At 44.0% G+C, this 22,760-nt stretch overlaps 1 protein-coding gene across 1 annotated transcript in view; it reads right to left on the bottom strand.

The window, feature by feature from the left end:
* TRHDE (thyrotropin releasing hormone degrading enzyme) overlaps positions 1 to 19,819 on the bottom strand; it is a 218,084-nt gene extending 198,265 nt beyond the window's left edge. Inside the window, exons 1-2 of the mRNA XM_075150062.1 lie at positions 19,002 to 19,819; positions 13,013 to 13,286 (exon numbers count right to left, since the gene is read on the bottom strand). Coding sequence (XP_075006163.1) covers positions 13,013 to 13,286; positions 19,002 to 19,819 — 1,092 coding nt within the window. The remainder of the gene's footprint in view (positions 1 to 13,012; positions 13,287 to 19,001) is intronic.
* Positions 19,820 to 22,760: the final 2,941 nt, after the last annotated feature.

Here is a 22,760-nt window from a genome sequence, read left to right as displayed (position 1 = left end):
CACCGGTCACCATCTCTAAACTGGTCTCCGTATAGGACACGGTAAAATATTTTCCTCTGTGGCTGTTTTTACAATAAGCATGGGTTTTTTTTTAAAGACTGAAAAAAATACATCAGTGTAATCTAACACAACTTGAAGGCCAGCTCTGGCTGTGGGTCCCTTCACAGTCCCTCTTCCTAGAGGATAATACAGGGGGTTTTTCCCCCAACTATAGTGCCCAACACAGCTAGACTCCAGGAAATAACTGATAATGGGTTCTTAATAATCAGGAAGGTGAGGTACAGACAGAGAAATGGTAAAAACACCTCACCCCTTTGACGGGTCTCACTTGTAATTCACACATACCGATCACCTGGCATTAACTTCTTCACCTGGGTAATAGTGAGAGCTTGGATGTGAAAGTGACACCTCCACGAGTCAGAGTGGCAAAATACTTCCATAGACAGTTTTATATTGTTCTTACTCCACAGTTATGATGGCATATCACTAAAAAGGACAGTCACGCATTGCCTCCTCCGCCCAAGTTAGATTCATGGACTATCCACACATTGGGTGAGATGGTTCGGTCAAAAGGTTATTAAATTTTTTTGCTAGTTTCCCTTTGGATTATTGCAGTGAACAGGCTCACTGTTTAGCCACAGATCACTAGATCTAACAGAAATGGTATAGCAAAAGTGTGCAGGCGAGGGTGGGGGGAACAACTCTGCTCAGTAGCAGCTCTCAGCTACACTGTCTTACATACAATGCTAAACTGCAACCTATGGTTCAGCAACATTATTTGAACTCGGCCTGCTGAATGAAAAACACAGAAGTCCTTGGACCTGAAAGACAGCGAGTCTGAAGTGACTAGATGCCACAAAGCAGCCACTGAAGAAGAAAGAAAAGGATATGAAAAACTGTGGTTCAGGGTTGGTAGTTGGGGGAGCTTATTCAGGTGACAGAGCTCAATAAATATGGAAAAGCACTTCAACTTGTAAATGTTTATCGTAACTGTTACGGTAGTTCCACTTCATGAAAACACCCCAGCATCAGTAAATCTCCTCTGCATTTGAGAGGAAGCATTTTTCAGAGCAGATAGATTCTGCAGGGAAATCAGTTTTGTTCTTTTCTGGACTTCCTCATGTAGGTACTGCAAGGTATCATTGTACTGGTGAGTTCAGTTAGGGAATAGACTATATAATTAAATGCATTTAAATACTTTAAATGCTGCTAAAGCCCATACATACGTACAAAACAGTACTCAGGATATTTCTTCTTAGCCATCAACCATGGGAACTATGAAACCAGGCAACTCTATGCTACCAGCTGCACTATGATTCACTGATCCTTTTTATCCTCACAATACTTCATGGTAGTATAATCATTCCTAGTCATGTGTGACTCATCAAAGTATTTTGTAGTAAAGACAAATGCTATAATATGCCCTATTGTAACCATGCAAATTACAAATCTTCATTTCCATACCTAAATTATGCTTTCGCTGAACTTTTTCTGCTGCTCAAGCAGCTCTCACATACAAGCTAGTTAGGCATTTCAAAGTTGTTTCATAGCAAGGAGTCCCAAGCTTTCTGAGAGGTGGCCTTCTTCACCCCCTTTCACTTTCTCAAGCCTCCTCACGCCTTCCACATCACAGTTTTGAAAAGGTTCGCACTAGGTTCTTAACTCTAAGATACCACCATATCTCCTCTGTATGCCTCACATGTTTCTTGTGTTAATGTACAGAGTTATCTTGGCAGATAAATTTTATATAACACTTCCCACAGCAACTCTGAATGACCAGTCCTCTGTGGATCATCACAAGCCAAGCAATACAGAGACACAAGGAAAAGTTTCAAACTTTCTTTTTCTACACCAAGATATCATACTCCCAGTGAAGTCATCTTTCTACTTTCTTGGGGCCTATTAACTTTAATATACTCATTGCTATCCCTGTCCACAACAGATGTAATATTTTTAAGTAGAAAACTTAATAGAGTCTCCTCTATTTCTTAATCCTCTGCATATTAAAACTTTTTTAAAAGTGATCGTCAGGGTCAATGGGTGACTGCAATGTAATTTTAGAACTGCTCATATTAACTGCCTAAATTTCCAGTTCAATGGGCTTGGCTCAAGAACAAACATTAAACAGCTCCAAGGAAAGTAAACCTTATGTGTTTTTTTTAAACCAAACACAAAAAGGAAACACCACTCCACATTTTGTGGGTAAAAGAGCAGATTACAAGAACGCATACTAAGAATCACAGCCCCGTGGAGAATCCTAACTAAACCTCAAACTGAGGAAGGTCCCAGGTTCCAGAAGAAACCCCTGCTACATACTCCTTCAAATGAAACAAAGGGAATAGTGAAGAAATAATATACATTCCTTTCCCAATAGGAACTAGAATAGCAAGGGTTTTTAAATTCAAGCACAAAGGCAAACATACACTTTATATGCATCACAGATGCATATTGTCTTTGCAAGTAGATGGACAAATTTTTGCGTGAATACAACTTAAGCATGCGATGATAGGAGGCTTCCAAATAAGGGCAGAATGCTACTACTGCCTTTGCTGGTGCTTATCACAGAAAGGTGATACAGTAAAAGTACTGTGGACTGAAATATATCAGATATTCCCTGTGATCACTCTGTTCTCTTACTCTAGAACTGCATATTTAACGTATTTTAAACATATGGAGTTCCTAAGGAATAAAAAACAAAGGTTAATGAAGAGAAGAAAACCAAGTTTGGGCATCACTCCTTTTCCATCACCAGAATCCAGTTAGCAGAATTTCAGTAAGATGAGGAGAATTCTTCCTTTAGTCTGGGGGGAAAAAAGCTTATGTCTTCTATGACACAGCGGTAGCCAAATTTATTTTATTTCGTAAAATAAGTAAGTACTTATTTTATGAATGCATGTACATATGACTTTAAATGAAGCAGTACACTCATTGACATTCCCACATGCAGATTTGGGCTTCTATCTGAATTACTAAGGTCAGACAAAAAACTACCAAACTTTCTCACCAGGTATAAATCAGTCTCCCTTTTTCCCCATGGTATTTAAAGTGTAACAATGAAATTACTCCAAAACAACAAATTTTAAACATATAGGAACACTTTTCAGTGAAATGAAACACAGCATGATGTACTGTTTTTCAACCATGGACTGTGATTTAATTAGCCAGAGGACTGGAGAACTACAAGAAACACACATATGTGGTATGCGAATGATTCAGTAGGTATACTTCTTCCTTTGAAATTAATCCATAGGAATTCACTTCCCTTCTTCCTCCTCCACCTTTTATTCCCTTCTTCCTTTATCTCCTCCACCTTTTACTCCCTCCTTCTTTTATCTCCTCCACCTTCTACTCCCTTCTTTTATCTTTATTAACTAAGGTACTGCTTGCTGTCCTGAGGATACGAACTCTTAATTGAGGTTCCAAGCTGCTGTGACTACCAAACTATCCACTGCTCTTGGGAAAGGGCGGGTGAGAGGGAAGAAAGTGTGGGTACCCCCAGAGGTGCCCCCAGTGAATGCTAATAACCACCTTTTGCTTCTTATCCCCTCCTCCACCGTAGTAATTTCAAATAAATAAAGTATTAGTCTTCTCATTCTGTCCCACACTGCCACACAGCTCCACCGCATGCCGTGAAACAAAATGCATCGCTAAATATTTGTCAGGATAATCCACTGTGGGATAACTTTTTTTAATACACTTTAGGTCATTTACCCTTCAAAGAGAAACATAATCTGCTTTCAAATTATGCTGTACCAAATAAGAAGATAACAGGCTCAGTTCTCATCTCTGGCTGCTCTTGCTATGTCTCAACAGCACACAGCAGCCAGAAAGCTGCCAGACAGGAGCAGTGGAGGATCTCCTAGGGGTACCGTTCAGTGGAACCAGGCCAACGCGGCTGGCTCTCTGCCACCTGCCCCCACCCCACTGCATGAGAGGGGTGCCAGGGGACGGGGCCACGTGCAGGGCTCGAGCAGTTGGGCAGCCACAGCAACTGCTACGAGATGGAATAAACTCAAGAATGAAACCACCGTCTGCAAGGTGGTTGAGAGTCACCCTGGCTCTTCCCGCAGCTGCAGAGTTTGCCCTGTGCAAACGACACCCTTGGAGAGTAGCAGGGAAGGACATGTGAAGCCAGTCTGTGGCAGGCTGGACCCTGGAAAAGCATATTTACGCTATGAAGCTATGGCATTCTGGCATCTGATAAAAAAAATCTTCAGAAGAAGTACCTGATGTGTGAAAGCAGCCCACTGGAAGAATGAAAGAGTCTTGTTAACCCTACGGACATCTTCATAAGAAATCAAACAGTCAGACTAGGTCTTCTACTAGTACAAATGGGGGTAACACCACATACCATAGAGCCTTTCCTCTACTCCGGGCAGCAAAAAATACTGGGACAAAGGCAAAACTAAGATGGCATTTGTGCAGGTTTTCCAACTGAGGCAAAGGCAAGCCTAAAAGGTGAATGTTACAGACATCTGACTGTCAGAAAAGGAGGGGTTGGACTGACAACAGCTACAAATCTCCAAAATGAGTGGTTACTTTCCCACCACTGGCCATAAAAGCTGGGAACAAATAGGCTAAATTTCTTGTTTCTATATGAAAAATATGATTAAAACTTACCTAAACCCTGGAGAAGAGACTGGTCTATAAATAAATAAAAGTACACATCACTCTCCTCCCTCACAAGTACTGTATCTGTCATTCAACTAGATGTCAACTAAGCCACCCGCCTCAGTAATCCATTTTCACTGCACAGAGTGCAGTTACTATAGTAGGTATACCGGATAACACTGGTTTGACTGACAGATGTTCAGGCTGGTGCATGAATGTGTTCACCTTTACGTTGTCCTGGGGTGAGATACCTCCTACAGATTATTTGGCACTTCATTTTTGCTTTTATAGCAAGAGCATGACTCTTATGGAAACACATTAATAGACTCTTGCTACTTCCTTGGATGTCAAAAAGCAGAATTCACGTTAATGCCAAGGACAGAGACCTTAACGAATAAGTTAATGAAGTCAAATATGACAGCAGAACATAAGAGGCATAAGGAGACATGAAAGAAGGTAGTACAGAAAGCAGAGCACAGCTCGAGCGTTCAGCCTTCGCTATGAGTTATATTGTCACAGTACGTATTACTAAGCATCTGCTCATTAGTACATGAAAGGAAAAGGACATAGTCTTTCCTCCTCCACCTCCCTCCTTCCCCTGCTTGTAATGTGGGAAATGGGAAGAACTGCCAGGACTTCACACTCCTCTCCTCTGAGCAAATGGCAGGGAAGGAGTGGAAAGTACTAAGAATCCCAGACTTTTCTTTCTTTTCTTTAGCCAGAAGAGACCCCAGATGAAGAAATGCTCTTGAAGGTATGGAATTGCAATCAAGTCCCAGGCCTGATGCTTGTTAGAATAGTAATCACAGCTGCTGCCTCCCTCTCTGCTCTCTGTTACTGCAAGCAAGCTAGAAGCCTACAAATTAGCCATAAATTAAGAATTTACACTTTTCGACAAAGTCTTCTTGCTACTACATACGAAGTACACCACTGCCACCAGATACCTACAAGTGATCTTCGCAGGCAAAACCAAAACAAAACGTTGTTCCCAAACTCAAGCATTTCAACTCAGTAATATTATTTGCAGAGTGCAGCTGACAGTTTATGTTAATAAAATAAATACTGCATTTAAATCTGCATGTACTACAAGTGCTGACGGAGAGCATTTTTTTAAAGGCGTAAGCACAATACATGTACAATGTTTTCCTAGTGCATTCGACTTGCAAATTCAACCAGAAATCAATAACAACGGATTGCAAGTTTGCAATTTATGTTTTTAACAGATTCCCTGGCATATTCAGTTTAGCATGGATGCTGATCACATAGGTTTTTGTTTGTTTGTAGCATATTTTGTAGCTGTAGTATTTAAAAATTAATAAACTAAAAGTCATTTTCAATATACAAACCTGAAACAGAATGGGTAAACATTGCTGCGGTGAATCTGAAAAAGCTGCAATTTATTTGGATTACTAATGTAGTATATTATGGTTTCCCACTTAACTAAAACAATTCACAATAGTAAGCACCAAACTGGGTAACAGGTACTTTTAGAACTAGCCTTTCTGTTGTTACTACAGAGAAAATTTCATACAAACAAAAGAAAGCACAAACACACACATGTTCATACGCGTGTGTGCTCTTCCAGCTCAATGTAACTGCATACCTCCCATTTCATTCTTTATAACATGCATTTTATTTTTAACTGATGATGAAAGCTATTTTGAGGAAGGCAAGAGTGGGACATTTGTAATAAAGACCAAAACATTAATGAGTATCACTATCAGAGCAGCATTCCAGGACATAAAGATTAAACATTACAAGTCTGCTTTACACTAGGCTTCAGAAATATTACTGGTGCTTCCTCCATTAGCTGCTATCTGTTTATCAGATACACGTATGGCCTCCCAGTGGTAAGTGATGGGCTAACAAAAGTTACTTTTCAGGTATAGGTGGGCTTAGAAAGTAGAGCTCAACTCTGGAGCTGGACTAAATACAGGTTTCAGAGGAAGAAAACTTAATTTTAATTGAAGGCTAATTCTACTTTTCATAGCTAAATCATTCTGCTGTAACCAATTTGCTCACCCACAAAGAATTATCTGGTGTATAATTGCTTCAATACTGATTAATAAATAATAACTGATGGAGAGACTTTGCTGACAGTTAATAACCAGCAGCTGAAGAGAGGGCCTAAGGCAGAGCCTCAGGCCTTTAACTCAGGTAGTCATTAACTGACAGAAAATGCCTGGTCTTGAGGTCATTACTGCTATTACTTAAAATTATTAATACATTTTTCAAATATAGAATAATTTTCTAAAAGCTACAGGCTGAACTGCACAGTAAGTGCAGAGTTATTTTAGAGAAAACTGATGGTTTTGTTTTTTTCTAGTAACTAACAAATGACAGAACCCACTGGAGAAAAACTTACTCTGAACAGTTGTTCAACCTGATTCGGTTTTTTTTAGACCACTAATGAAAGTCAGCTCTTCAGTCTCCTCAGACTGATCACTGCACTGCAGATGAGGGAATGCCCAGCCCAGCTCCCCAGCATCTCAGGGAGGGCTAGAAGCACTACACTACCTCCAGTCATCTTGTCTTAAGGACAAGTATAAAACCATGGTCCCATGGTCCTGGATCTAAACTAACATGAGCTGTTGGACATGCACTGACTCTGACCTAAGTCTGCTTATGTGACTCTGATCACTGGCCCTTCCTGGGCAAAAAGGATTTTTCACTTGTGCAGAATTGAGCAACTATTACTGCACAGATCCCATTTTTGAGACCACTCTATCTTTTTGTGTGATGCCGAGCCAAACTGAGTGAGCCCCCCCAAACACAAGCCTAAGAATTCAGTGCTGGGACATTTATGCAGGCTCTCTGCAAGCCAGAGAGCACTACGGAAACGGTTATTATCTTATTCTCCTTTAGCCAGATTGTTACAGCTCCTCTTCGTTGGCCAGGATAAGACTTAACTGTACTGTAAGGTATTGAATTAAGACTTTTACTAACCAGGAGCTTGTGATCTCTAATTACATCTTCGATAAAGTAGTAACAAAACAGCAGCAGTGCAATAAAGGTTGGCCTTATTGTGGTATGACTCTTCTCATAAGATCTTTCTTAGCCTCAAGGTCTTTCTCTGTATCATGATAAATTACTCAACACTGATGATTCTACAGTAATGTTTAATAAAACTAAAAGCAAGATGTACCTGGCTGTAGAGCTCTCTTCAAAATGTAATGCGCATGGATTCAGCCAGCCAGTGGAGGGCCTACCCTGCACAGCTGCCTCAGCTGTGGTCAGGCGCACACACTGCCAGTCCTGCAACACATGCTGCAACCATTTTGGAATAGGAGCGGATGTAGCAAAAGTGAAACTACGCAAAATTCTTCTTTCAGCACTGCCTTCCATAGACATTCCTCCTCCCACCCTCCACCACCCAGCCAGAGAGCCACTTCCTTTCACTCTGCTCGCTCCCATCTGCTCTGGCGCTGCCTGCGCTTGCTCTTCTAACCCCTGCACCCACAATTACTCCTGACTCCACTCCTTTCCACGCACTTTCCTTTTTTTCTTTTTAGCAGATACTCCCCCTGACAAGAGACACTTTAAAGCTGCCAGTTGGCACTTTATTTCCATACCTCTCTCCACACCCCACCCCAAACACAGCAAAAGAGAAGAATGGTAGACAATGAATCTCCCTGAAACATCTCTTTCCAGCTTTCATTTCCACTGATACATTCTGCTTTGTTTCTGAGCGCTCACTCCTTCCACTAACTGAAAAGAGAAAGAATTAGCAGGAAAAAAAGGAATTAAAATAACTTATGAGACAGTGAGAAGGCATGCAGGATATAGTGAGTTTCCATGTCCACCTGACAAAGGAATGATGAGAAACAGAGGGTTTGGAGAACAGAAGTACAGCTAAACATGAAGTACAGTAAAAATAAATCCAGATGGGAAAAATAAAGTAACAATAGTAGGAAGAGGCCTAGTGGATAGAATGGACAGATAAAGACAACAATGAAGGAAAGAGATACAGAAATGATGTGACAGACATCACAATCCAGCCAGCAATATTTTGCTTTTAAGAATTACTGACAAAGAACATACGTAAGAGGTATGATTAGAAAACACAACATATGAGTAGAAGCAAGCAAGCATGTGAAGGTAAGTGGAGTTTTCTGGATTATTGTACTGTGCAAAGATGACAGTACACAGATCCCATGATTTTCACCAACTACAGCTGGCACAGCTGCAGTGGATATAGGGCCATTCAAAGATCAGCTAAGCCTGCTCGTAAGGGCATCCCTCCTCCCTCAATACAACACCTCAGGCAGCACCCTGGTAGAACTATACTGCTCCCTAGTCCACAGCAGCATAGATGACTGCACCACATTCCTTTCCACAAGAATCAAGTGATTTGAATCACTGCCTGTAACCCCAGATTAATCTGAACAACATATTATATATCTGTAATGCATACAAGAAGTCAACTCTGCTTTCAAATTATCTGCTCTGGAAGGGATTCTGGTCAGACCCATACGGACTAAAGACTTACGCTGATGATTCACATCCACTGATCTGTGCTCCTAGAAAAGCACTGCTTGTCTTAATTCCCCTTTCCAAATTAATTTTAGTGTATGAAATATAGAACATCTTCATGTCTGCAAGAATTATATAGGATATATCAAAATTACTATTTTGATTGGCTACCTAAGCTTTCCAAAAGTCAGTTTCTATTTATAAGTTGATTTGTATTTGAATCTCGCACTTGGTTAAAATTAATTTTGAGGTCGTGTCATTCTTTGAGAAAAACTGAACAGCTAACACTTAATCATTTGTAAGGAACAAACCTGCTTTTAATCTCACTGCTTCTTTTATTCCTCAGGGAGTTTATCTACCCTTGACCATAGCAGTTTAGTAAGACTGGTCAGCCGGAAGACAGGTGAGATTTCAATCATTAGCATGCTGTCAAAATTTGAAAGGTCACTTCCCCACCCCTTCCCCCACATACACATGAAAAAATGCCTTGTGAACCAAAACCAGGTTCAAGGAAGTGCCAAAACAAAAGCAAAAGTATATGCAAGCTGAAATCTTTTAGGTGTCTACTATATGTTTACAAAATAAATACAATATACATTGTATTAATTGAAGTAAGATTCCCCAACGCAAGAAGTTGCCCGTCAAGATGCTTCAATATGGGAGTTCAGTTAATTTTCCTGAACATTCATTCATTTTTAGAAGCAAAATTACTTTTACCATACATTTACGTTCATTGCCATGGATATGGGAGCAACCAAATTTTAGTGAGAGAGTGGCTTCAGAGGAAACCAAGAAGTTTAGAATTGCATGTGTCAGGTTTCAGGTAATTTCAAATTCACCCAATAGTGTCCATGAACTCCTGGTACTGCAATACAGAAGACTCAAAAAGACGGATTACCTCAGCAATTCATCTGAACACACAGAGCTCTAAATGCCGTGAGTTCATACCTTAAAAGATGCTCTTTCAACAAAATTGAACAACAATGAGATATGATCAGATCACAAACGGACTGAAAGATAGCAAAATATATTCAACCAATAACTCAGTATAAACTATTTTGGTATTCCATTAACATACCTCTGTGATAGGGGTACTATACAAAACAAGAGCTAAAACTCTAGACTAACCATACAATTTTATGGGACAAGAGACTATCTCAACCTATATAGGCTTTTGGTTTCAAGTCTTTGCGAAGATGATCCACTGATTTGCATAATTGTTGGCAAAGTTCTGTACAATGGTACTGTCAAGCTGGTGGAGCATACATTTGTATGTCCTACACGCATTGAACCAACAGACTTAAGCGTAACTATCAGGCCCTAGTAGCCACAAATTCCTAACAAATTAATACTTAGATGTTCTGTTTGGATTCCTGTTAAACCTGAAGTCTTGAGAACAGTTTTGCCAAATATGAGAACAGCAGGAAGTTATCAATTATTGTCTACAAAGCATGAGTGTGCCTCTGTCTTCAGGGTATCAAACATACTCAAGCAGCAAAAGTCTGCAAGATATGAGCTCTGAATAACAAGAAATACAAGAAAATGAGTTAAAGAGGAAGTAGGTTGTATCTTTCAAATTGATGGTCCTGAGGTCCATCCCCCAAATTTCATACTCTCTCTCTCTATATATATATATATATACACACACTCTACCTACTAGAGAATACACCAAAAACTTCCATCTTATTAGAGTTAAAGGAGAACCCCAAATAACCAGTGTTTTCTAAAGCTGAAAAATACCAGGCCATTCTTAGCTTAAGACTAAATCCTTCAGCAGCAATGGAGTAACATTACAATGAAAATCATCAACTCCTACCTGGATAGAAGTCTGTTTCGGTACTGGTTGATAGAAAGTACGAAATGGCCTGATATCTCACCCTGTTCTACTAGGCCAGTGAACACTCCTCTTTATCAGGGAGTGTAGTGATAGGATGAGGGGTAACGGTTTTACCTGAAAGAGGGTAGATGTAGATTAGACATTAGGAAGAAATTCTTTACTGTGAGGGTGGTGAGACACTGGAAGAAGTTGCCCAGAGAAGCTGCGGATGCCTCCTCCCTGGAAGTGTTCAAGGCCAGGTCGGATGGGGCTTTGAGCAACCTGGTCTAGTGGAAGGTATCCCTGCCCATGGCAGGGGGGTTGGACTAGATGATCTTTGGGTCTTCCAACCCAAACCATTCTATGATTCTATGACTATTACAACCACCAGAGGCAACCAATTCCTCATCCCAAGAGCAATCTCTTTTGTACAGATAATTAATCTGTTGGTAGCAACACGAAGAACCAGGCATCCACTTCTCCCTCCTTACTTCTTTGCCTTGGCACTTGTGAGACCTTTTTCTAAATTAACTCAACTCACTGAATTGACAGAGAAACAACCTAGCCAATAAAAAAAAAAAAAAAACCAGACCCAAACCCCACAAACTGAAAGGCTTTCAGCCATCGCAGGTAACCACTGGGACCACAGGCATGGCCTCAGCAGTTCCCACATCCTTACACTCATAGGTTAAAGCTCCTCAGAGAACCAATTCCTAGCCAGGCTTCCTCCTCCCCTTTCATGGGGCCAGAGGGTAATGTCATAGTCTGCTGGCCATGGTATGAAAGGGCTGTAAAGGAGTGAAAGGCCCACAGTGTTCTACCCAGCTGCTTCAGTGACAAAAGCAAGACTTATTTCCTGACCACTTCAGTATGGGCTAGATGAGGAATGCCAATGCAGAGGGCTGTCCTGGGTCCACCTTCCATCAGCGCAGCCTTGAATCTGTACTAGGGCTCTGGCAGCCGCACAAAAAGCTGGATCAGATTTAGTTGAAAACTTACCACATTTTCATTTACTTTTTCAGGTCAGTTTTCAGCCAGATCATACGGCTGTACAGAGCTGAAGGCTGGCAGAAGGAAGGCAAAGAATGCCTTTGGCTCAGAGAAGGTGGGATCAGCTCCCTCCACAGCAGCTCAGTGCTTAGGCTAGCTAAAAGTGGTTATGGAGACGTTTCCTGACCTGATCAGTCATGGAAGAGAGGCCTGCAGTCCTTCCTCATGCCCCCAGACTATAGCACAAAGTCATAGAGCATTTGCAGAAGTATAAGGTAAATACCCCCTTTGCTCAGGCACACAGCTTGAACTGCAGCCTAGCCCTCTGCTTCCACAACTAGCGCTGTTTTGTTATTCACAGTAACTAAGAAGGAATATATGTTCACCTGAAAAATCAAGATGACAGGGCTGTGAAATATTCTATTAAGCTGACAGCATTTCTCATGTATGTTTTGGCTTGTTATACAGTTCTGAGCTTGATATTTGTAAACAAAAACAAAACTGACATAAATAAAGGATTTTCTCTCTTTTTTTTCATGGCATAACTTATGGCATCATGCCATATTTGGAAACAACAGCTCCAGAAAGTTAGTGCTTCCATCAACTTGGGCCTCCACAGGGAGCTGATAGGTTGCAAAGTCCTGCTCCTAAGCAAGAGCTCTAAGATAGAAATTACTTTATCAGCCTCCTGAGCTAGCAGACAGCACACCAAGGGACATGTCAGTACTGAAGGAAGGAGACTGGAAACCCTGCCAGTACTACTGCTTTCTTTTAATAAATAGTCCCACAAACATTGGTATTGAAAAGGCTACAGGAAAAACAAGAGAAAACTTCCCAAGAAAATCAAAATGAAGTGAAATGCCGTACTTAAAAGCTTAAAATGTCATCAGACAACCACACCTACTAAGCTAACCTGTTACAAAAAGTATCAGACAAACCAAAAATGGTAGACAAACCTTCAGAAAAGGTCCCAAACAATACACTCGATCATTAAATAAATTGGCAAATTTTAGGAATGTTAATCAAGAAAATACTTTAAGCATGTGATGTTGTGATTCCTTACAAAAAGTGAGGGTTTTCAAAATAACAAAATGTATTTGATACAACATTAGAAATACTTACAACTACTCCACTCCTGGTGACAGTTTCCCGGTATGTAAAATTACACACTGCCCAAGCTAGGTAATACGTGGACATGAGAGGGGTCTGTGAAAAGTGATCTGTAACCCATCCATCTTCTTCAAAAACAGAAGTTTCAACTGGCATGTTGGACAAAGATAAGTAAGTTGCTTGATGCCTGATGCTGATTTTGAAAGTGGCCTTGTAGATGGGCTCATCAAAGCAAGGAAAGGCTTTTCTGGCATGAGTAGGAGAAAACTGCGTAACACCAAGAAACCTATAAAAGAAGCAAACAAAAAAAAAAGGCAATTACTAACTGTGCACAGCAGTTGTTTCATGGATGTACCAAAGAAGACATTGCTTGACTATTGTGCTTTAAGGGGGGTCGGGGAAACAAACTGTATGATGCATACATTGTTTGAACACTGCTTTATCACTTTCTTACTAATTGTACTGCAACGCAATTGATATAAAGTAATGGTCTACAAATTTCCTACAAATTTGCAGACACCACACCGACGTGAAATAAATAATCCCTCGCCTTGTATGAAACTTTAGGTTCTAGCGGTTTTGCTCATCAATATGTGAAAAAAAGTTAGCCAATATTGGTTATACGATGTAAAACACGCACAGTCCTCCGTTCGAATCGGGATTTAACAGCCTTCAGGGAGTTCACTCTGCCCTGAGACACCGACAGGGCACTTTGCCTTTCTTTGGGCATGAGAACTTAAGGTCACATAGCGCACTCAAGAGGGTCTTCCACTGCTGATTATTTCTCTACCAGTTGCATGTAGGTCTGAGACACATATAGTGTCTATGCAGCACTGCTGTGACTGTGCAAGTCCAAAAAACCATTCTGTGAGCTTTGCAGAATTACAAATACAAGCAAATGATTAAACCAGCAGAGAGTAGTTCACCATTCTTCTACATGTGCTTTTCTTTTCTGGTGTAATTTATAAAGAATAAATCGATGTTCTCAGTTAATAGGTCAAATTATGAAAAGATCTGTGAAGGACGAAAAGACATTTATTATGCCACTGTAGAGAACGGGAAGGTTTTAGTTTTACAATAAAATCTGTAACTGTTTTCTTTGGAACTAAAGAGATTTTAATCCAGATAGAGAATAGGAACTTTTCTGGGTAGAGACTTGTATTTACACATTTGGAGAAAACCCATGTGCAATGATCTCTTTGCAGAAACAAGAAGCTACACTTGAAAGGCTGAATTATGGGGCTTGATAGGAATATTTTCTGGAGGCATGCAGGATGAGAAAATGACTATGAGCCAACTACGTAACTGGAAAGGTAGTACATATGTAGGCTTTTCCAGTGGTATTGATTCACGTCTCACTTTCCAAGGTTCCATCAGTGGAAATAGTCATGCAATTTTAGATACAAGGTAAACATTTATCAGAATTTTAGAGGTTGACTAATCATCTGTTATTCCTCTGAAGGAAGAGGATGGGTGGATAGATCTGATATAATGAAAATGGTGGCACCTATTATTAATCAGTCTGTAAGCATTATTCTGCAACATGATACTCTCTAACGCTGAGGGAGAAAAAAATAGGTAGCCCATAATGAAAATAAAGTATCTAATTACCTTTTTCTAAAACTTCTTGGGTTTTATACATATTTTGGAGCATTATTTTATAAAAAACAACAAAGAAATAAACTTCTTGAAACGTTACACTTTTATCTTGCTATAGTGCATCCAAGCCTGACAGAACTAAATACATGTTTTCCAGTGAAATTATTACCTCTTTCAAATAAGGTTAATTTTTTAAAAACTTGAAAATTTTTTCCACCACTGAAGCAGTTACGATTGGTCTCTTGTCTAAAATAAAAAGCCTTATTTGGCCCGTAATTATTAAAGGAATTCATCATATCACAGTTTTCTTGTATAATTATAAAACATGGATTACTAAAGTCATAATTCTGCATAAGGTTGCTAAATATAAGGTAAAAAGTTGGTGCCAGGTATTCCAGTGTTAATCCAACAAAATTCCATATTATCAGTGGATTTGCACCAGTGCAACAAAGCCAAATCAGCCAATTAAATGAAGCAAAGCAACTTAATTTATATGCAAAGTATTTCAAGTGGACGTGATTCTGCATTCTAGGCACACTCTAAACAGCAACAGACATCAACAGAAGCTTCAAGTGAGCATGGAAAACTGTACTGGCCTGTTATTAATAAAGCAAGAATGATGAACTTTCCTCCGCAATTAACAATTTTCATGAGCTCAGACACACATGCAAATGTATACTTAGGGAACACTGTATATATTCTGCCACTCTCTAAATAAGGAACCTTTTTTTTTTCCTCTCACTTCTTGAAGATCCTATTAGTAGTCTTTTAATATTTGTTATGTGTTAGGTCATTGAAACAATCTCTTCACCACACTAATAAAACCTGGTAAACTCTGCATCTTCTGTACTCTCACAGAGAGATAGATATATCCGCATACACATAACTGGGCAAACACTGGGCAGTCAATATTTCATACTAAAAATACATCAACTACCAATAACAGTGATCTTTATAACATGTGCATTACTACCAAAGATCGATTTGCTTGTTGTGCCATAAAGCAAAACAAACAGAAAGTTAAAAACTGCTTCCCAAAGACTAAATCCTTACACACGTTTAAAAAAAAAAAAAAACCAAAACATTGTCTGTGTTTATCTATTTCTCCTGTGTAAGGAGGAAAAAACAAGCAAAACTTCTACAGCACGCCAAAAGTGAAGACCAAGCTGAGTATTTTATCCCTCTCTCTCCACATCTCTCTGGGCACTGACATTTTTATCTCCAATTCCCCAAAATATCACCATAAAAAGTTGTACTTCTGGGAATGACAGCCTTGCAGTCTGTCTTCTCAGCATACCCACAGCAGTAATTTGCAGGTGTTTTAATTCCATCTCATCTGCTAAAGGAAGACATGTGTTTCCTCAACAACCTATCTATTTCAACATCTTAGTTGTTATAAGATGGAAGAATATGTCCATTTGTTTTGTTTGCGTGATGTAAGGAAATTTTTTTCCTTTTCATTTATGCCAAAGTTTGATGTTCATTTAAATTATGCATGCATGTTCTTATGGTACTCTACAATAGCTCTGTATTAAATGTCTGTTGATTACTGCCAGTAAATTCTGGCACATAATGCAAAGTAAAGTTGTAGCATCTCACTTGCATTTCACATTTCAATTAAAGTAGGAAAGATTTCCGTAAGAAAATAAATACTTTTATGTGGCTATCAACATTTCAGGCTGATTTATGACTTTCACCTGTGAAGACCACAGAAAATTAACTACCTTTATGAAAAAAAAATTATAAAGTGAAGGCATTACTATGCTTGTGAAGCCTCACAGTTAGCCAGAGTTATTCACTCCTCATGTACAACAAAAGTGAAAAATGATGGTTTAGACCCTTTTATAGCAACCGCTACTCGAACGATGTTGCTGTATTTTAATTGAATATAAAGATGTCAAAAAGCTAAAGACCTGCTGGAACACCAAGGTCTCTCAGAGCATGAGAGAAGCCTGTCTATCTATCATAGTAGAAGCCGTCCATGTTTAAGGACTACAAATGGTTATACGTATTACATTAAAAATGGGTTATTAATCAAAATGCAAATTGCTACACTGCAAGAGCACACTCTGAACAAAGAAGTTCCCTGGTTTAAAATGCGTATTATTTACTTTATACTACAGTGAGTCGTTAAGCCTGTGACAGTTGAAAAGGAAAAACAGTACTTCTATTAAACACCTGAAACTATAACCATGCACTGATTACAGTTTTAAAAACAGCATTTTACTGGAAGAGATATAAATGAGCTGGTACGAAGAAAAAATGCCACCGATTTCAAGAGAACAATGCTACCTTACACAAGGTAAGGATCTCACCCAATATGACTATATTTGTGTATTAAAATATGACTATAAGTCTATTAAAAACAAAGCAACTTGTATCTGAAAAGTTACACGAAGAGTACCGAGAAACACATTTTACCATCACCTTTCACTCCATGTCTTAAGCCAGCTTGATCATTCAAAAAGTGAACAGGCCTTTTTTTAGTGTTGTTTTTTTTTTAAATCATAATTGGGGCATCGGTATTGAAGTGTAATACAGTAACTTTGGAGAAATTTCACTGCAACACCTATTTGACAGTTCAATTATTCCTATACAAAGTCTAAACACACAAGAATAATAACTTCTTAAATAATTTCTTGAGTTTGTAAAGTGAATTATACCCCCTGCTAGAAGCAGTATTTTGTCTTCTGATTTGCCCATTTCCATACAGGTCTGCACAAACTCCTGATTACCCTAGTCATTCATTCCTCAGTGGTAAAAGGCATTTTATCTGCATCTTCTCCTACAACCGTGCTTCTCCAAATTTCCATTTTATTTCACTGCGATGACAAATCGCACAAACCGCACAATCCTGCTTGCAGTTCTAACATCAGGCTGTTTAAAATTGTCACTAATCATAGTAACGAAAATATGTTTTAATACGAGGGCTTTTGATTTAATTGAGTTGGTGAGCACTCTTTTTCTGTCCAACTTACTTTTTTTGCCCAATTCTTCCAACTATAAACTCTTTGCTTCACAGTACAGAACAGTAAGATTCAGGAAGAGAGAACCTCTCACTGCACAGATGTTTCAAGAAAAGGACAGCTTAAAAAGAAACTAATTCTAAAATGATAAACAATGCCAGAACTGTCAAGAAGCCCATTCCATCTTCCTTTTCTATTACAAAGTCTGATTGTGATTAAAGGAGAAAACTACTAAAAAAAAAAGCCTCTGTAACTGCCTGAACGGGGCCTCCATAGTGACCCTGCCTACCGTAACAAGTGCCTCGACAGGGACCCAAGGGCTACAATAAGAGTAAATACAGATCGAGATCGAATCTTGTTCTGCATGAAAACTGAACACTGACCAGGTTTGCTCTGTCACAGGGTGTAAATCTGCAGTGACTCAGTTGCAGCAGGCGGCGTAAATGTATTCACGTTAAGTGAAATCACATCCCACCACCTTTTTCTTCAAATAACGAGATGAAAACAAAAGAGCAGAGAAGTTTCGCTCCCCTACACGCTGCTATCTGTAACCCCGCAAGGCAGTGCCACACGAGCACACAGGGTGGCTGGACACAGGAGTGTTTTTTAAACAGACCCGGAGTTCCCGTTCCGGGATTGCCCCGACGGGGACAGAGCGGGCGGTGCGTTTTACTCGTGTCACCCTTGGAAGTTCACTCGTTACCACCGTCCATTTCCAAGCTGCGCAGGGGCATCTCCCGACCTGCCGGCTACGGCCCGCAGCCTCCCCCGCCCGAGGCGGGCGCGCAGGCGGAGCGCTCCGCTCACCTGGCGGCGGCACCGCCTGACCCCAGCGCGGCCCGGCCCAGCCCGGCCTCCCGCACGGCCCCAGACCGAGCCGCCCCGCAGCCCTGCCCGACCGAGGCAGCTCCGCCCGCCCCCGGCGGCGCCCGGCCCGCCCCCGCTCCCCGCTCGCTCCCACACACCCCCTCAGCCTCGGCCGCCGCCGCCGCCGGCCGCCCTCCCGACCCCGGCCGGTGGGGCGGAGCGGGGAAGGGGTCGCGGCCGCCGAGAGCCTCCGCAGCTCCGCCTCCCCAGCACCAGCCCTCAGGAGCGGCCGGACGGCGGAGGGGCCCCCGGCGAGACAGGCGGCGGCTGGAGGCCAGGCCCGGCCTGCGCTCACCGACCTGCCGGGCGGCCGTTGGGCGGGGGCGGCCCCTCAGCGCGCCGCTCACCACCCGCAGCCCCCGGCAGGCGGCCGGGCCCCGCGCCCCTCAGCGCGCCGCGGAGCCCGCGGCCTCACCCGCCTGGCGGCGCCGCGGCCCGCCGGGTCCTAGCGCCGCCCCGCCCGAAGTTCGGCGCGGAGGGGCGGGGGCCGCCAACTTCGGCCCGAGTTGAGTCGAGGCGGGCCGGCGGCGGGGCCGCCCGCCGAGCCCCTCCCGCCCCCGCTCCGCTACCTTCTCTCGCCGTGGAGGACGTAGGAGCTGCGGAAGAAGCCCAGCAGCTCGTTCTCGATGAGGGCGTTGTAGAGGATCTTGAGGTTGTAACTTCTCTGCACCTCCAGGCTGCGGTTGAGGACGACGACGAAGACCTGGGTCTGGGGGTAGAGGAAGGAGCGGGCCACCCGCACGCCGCCGGCCAGCTTGTCCTCGGCCACGCGGACCGCCTCGATGTGCATGCGGTGGGCGTGCAGCACGATGTAGCGGCTGGCGTTGCGCACCTCCAGCTGCACGTTCACCTCCCCGCTGAAGGTGAAGTTCTCCATGAAGGCGCTCAGCATCAGGTTGTAGTGCAGCGGCCGCAGGTGCCGCGGCAGCCGCGGCCGGGCCCAGGGCGGCAGCTCCCGCCGCCGCTGCCACTCCTCCTCCTCCTCCTCTTCCTCCGCCGCCGCCTCCCTGCCCCGCGCCTCCTCCTCTTTCTCCGGCCGGCCGGGGGTCTGCCCCGCGCCGGGCGGCTGCCGGGCGGCCCCCGAGAGGCTCCCGTTGCCGCCGGCCCGCGGCGGGCCGTCGGCGGCGGCGCCGCACTCCTCGAAGCGGACGCTGAGCAGCACGGCGATCATGGTCACCGCCAGCAGCGCCAGGATGGAGACGGCGAAGCCCAGCACCAGGCGCTTGTGCACGGCGATGTGCCGCTCCGTGGTGCGGGGTCTCGGCCCCGCCGCCTCGGCCCAGGGGCCCGGCGGCAGCCCCCGGCTGCCGTTCCGCAGGGCGGCGTCTTCCTCGATCATCATGGGGGTGACGGCCGGGCGCTTCTCCCGCTTCTCCTCCAGAGCCATCACGGCAGCGCCGCCCCCGCCTCCCGCGGGGCCGCCGCCCCCCGAGGGGGCCCCGAAGGCATGGGAGGCTCCGAGGCAGGGGGGCCCTCGGCCCGGGGGGGGACGCGGCGCCGCCTCTCACTTTCCGGCGAGCCGCATCACCCCTGGCTGCCGGCAGCCCCGCCGGGGAGCGGCCCCCGGGCGGGGGGACGGGACGGGACGGGGTCAGGCAGGAGCCGGCGGCGGCGGCGGACGCTCCCCGCTGTCCGGCCACCGGGGCCGCGCCGCGCAGGCAACTTGTGCGGCTTCTGCGGGGCACTTCAGCACATGCCGCCGAGCGCTCCTCGGCGCCGAGGGGGAGGGCTCTGCCGCCCGGCCCCCCCGCTAGCGCCGCCGACCGCAGGGAGCTCTCCTCCCCCCGCGCCCCGAGCTACCGAGGCCGGGGTCGGGCTCCGCGCCTGGCCCCGGCAGCGCCCGAGCCATGCGCGCCCCGCGCCGCCGCGCAGGTCGGGCCGCCCCCGCGGGGCTCGCCCGGCACCGGGGGTGGCGGCACCGGACAGCGGCGCCGGGCCCGTTCTTCTCCTCCACCTGGCGGGGCCGGCTCCGGAGAGTAGCTCCTCGCGGCTCCTGTCTTATTTTGTCTTTTCCGTCTCCTGCAGGTACAGAGCCTCTCCCGGCTGGCTCGGGCAGAGGCGGCTATATATAGGCACCGGGGAGAGGCGAGGGAAGGGAAGGGAAGGGATGGGAAGGGGGGAGAGGCGGGCAAGCCCCGCCGCCCCTCGGCTTCAGCGGCTGCTCCGGCTGCCGGCGGTGACGGCGGCGCCCCGGGGGAGCGGGCGGGGGCGGGAGGCGGGGGCGACGCGGGGACGAGGGAGGCTTTTCTCCGGTGTGTCACAGGCGGCGGCTCCGGGGGAGGTCGCTGAGGCGGTGGCGGGAGCCCCGGCCGGGGCGGGGGGAGGGCGAGGGCCGGGCTGCGCCGGGGACGGGGCGGCTGCCCGGCTGCAAAGCCTCCGAGCCGCAGGACTTCCCGGGGTTACACGCGTATGAGTGTGCTCTCCGCATAAATATTGAGCGCCGGTACTGTGGCTTAATAAAGAGCTGCCGACTACACGTTTGGACGACAATAGCGCTGTCATACTAACGTGGGGATGGAGCCGAAAAAAGGATAAATACCCCTACTTACATCGATAGGATTAATACGCCGAGAAAAATCACTCCGTAAGTGTTGGCTGGGACTTTCAGGAATCCCCCTGCCTTTACTCTGCCGCCCCGGGACAGTCTTCTCACTCCTGCTCTCTCTCCTGCCCATGCTGGACCCTGCTTCTCAGTTGGAGGGATTTAAGGACGTGTTAAATGCTGCTTGGGGTAATATGCCAACACGTGGCTTGAGTAGCCCTAGGAGTGAACCCCGGTCTGGAAAACTGAGTTACTGAATCTGAGCCCACTTCTTCCACCTGCGCCCAAACTTTTGCACATAGGGACTGCAGAAACACAGAATTAATCTGCACAGCGAGGATCTAGATCAATGTCTGAAAGCATCCCTGTTCCCCTTATTTTGCTTGCATACTTCAAAAACTATCTATCTGCATTCATTTTCTTCTTTGAAGCTATTTAGCTCCAATCTTCTAAGCAGTTACATATGTGTTTATCCATGGCATTCAGTCCTGTGGAATCTACGAGAATATATGCTGTACGTCAAGTTAAATGCATACATAACAATTTGCAGAATAAGGGCCTTATTTTCCATAGTGAAGAAAAAAAAATGAGAGTCAAGTCCTGCACTTCTTTCATAAGCAAACCAAATCACCAGAGTTTCATGAAATGTGATATATTAGACATTTTACTTCCCAAAGGAATGCCTGATCTCTGTTTTCTCTGAATCTACTACATCTTCTAGAAATGTTATCTGAGTTTGCATGCTGTTGCAGAATACGAATGATCATTTACTGACACTCAAACCAGTTTAAGTCTAAGGAATAGCAGTTGAAGTATAAGGAATTTACCAGTTTCCTTATATATTCCTTATATTTTCTTATATATTCCTGCATATAAGGAATATATATAGGTCTGCCTTCCCTGGAAGGAATTAAGCCTTTGTTTTTATCATGCAGTACAGTCTAACAAAGGCTTGTAATCTTAACTATTCTTAATCATCAGTATGGTGACCCACTTGCTAATTGGGTTTGTATGTCCTAAGAGGACTAAGGTCTTGCTCCATAACTAGTTTTCCCCCGTATTTATTGTGGCATTATTTGGCTGCCTACCTGTTAAAACAGGCCAAAGAACAGAAACATTTTATTATCTGAAAATAGCCTTCATATTTGTTGACTGAAGTTTAAGGCACAAAGGTAGAAAACTATTGCTATGTGATGTGGAAAAAAAAAAGAAACTGACGCTGCAAAATAACATCCAAAGCTACAGGTTTAAAATGTCAGTTTCTATATGTTTCATTAAACCCTTTAAAAATGGGCACAAGAGAAGTGCCTGCGTTTAAGATTTCGTATGCAGGCTGTCAGTATCAGGCATTAGTAAAATAGGCAGTGTCCCCCTCTATCGCTTTCTGCAATCGTTTTATGTTATGTTTGTTCCCATCAGCAGCACAGGGAGACATTCGGGCAAAGATGTGCTTCAAGAATAGAAGTAGCTTGGAACACAGTGGAACAGTTTGAGTGTTGTTTATAAATATTTTTAATTTTTAATCACATTTTTCATTCAGTACAATTGAGTAGTTACAAGTTTCACAGGTTAAGCTTTTTGTGAAGCCTTCTCAGAAAAGCGGTGAGTGCCAGGCAGTTGGGCTAACCAGCTCTGCCACTTTTAAAGAGGGATGTACAGCTGCATGTGACAGCACAGGAACATCATTCTGGCCTTCTCGGTATACAAATAACAAATACATAACTCTCTGGGCTGAGATCTTCGAAAACCAGCTGAGACAGTCAGTCACACAAATCAGTTTTGGCAA

The sequence above is a fragment of the Calonectris borealis genome, chromosome 1 (assembly GCF_964195595.1).
Source record: "Calonectris borealis chromosome 1, bCalBor7.hap1.2, whole genome shotgun sequence".
Lineage (NCBI taxonomy): Eukaryota > Metazoa > Chordata > Aves > Procellariiformes > Procellariidae > Calonectris > Calonectris borealis.
Note: the sequence above shows the minus strand (reverse complement) of the source record. Positions and strands in the feature narration are given on the sequence as shown.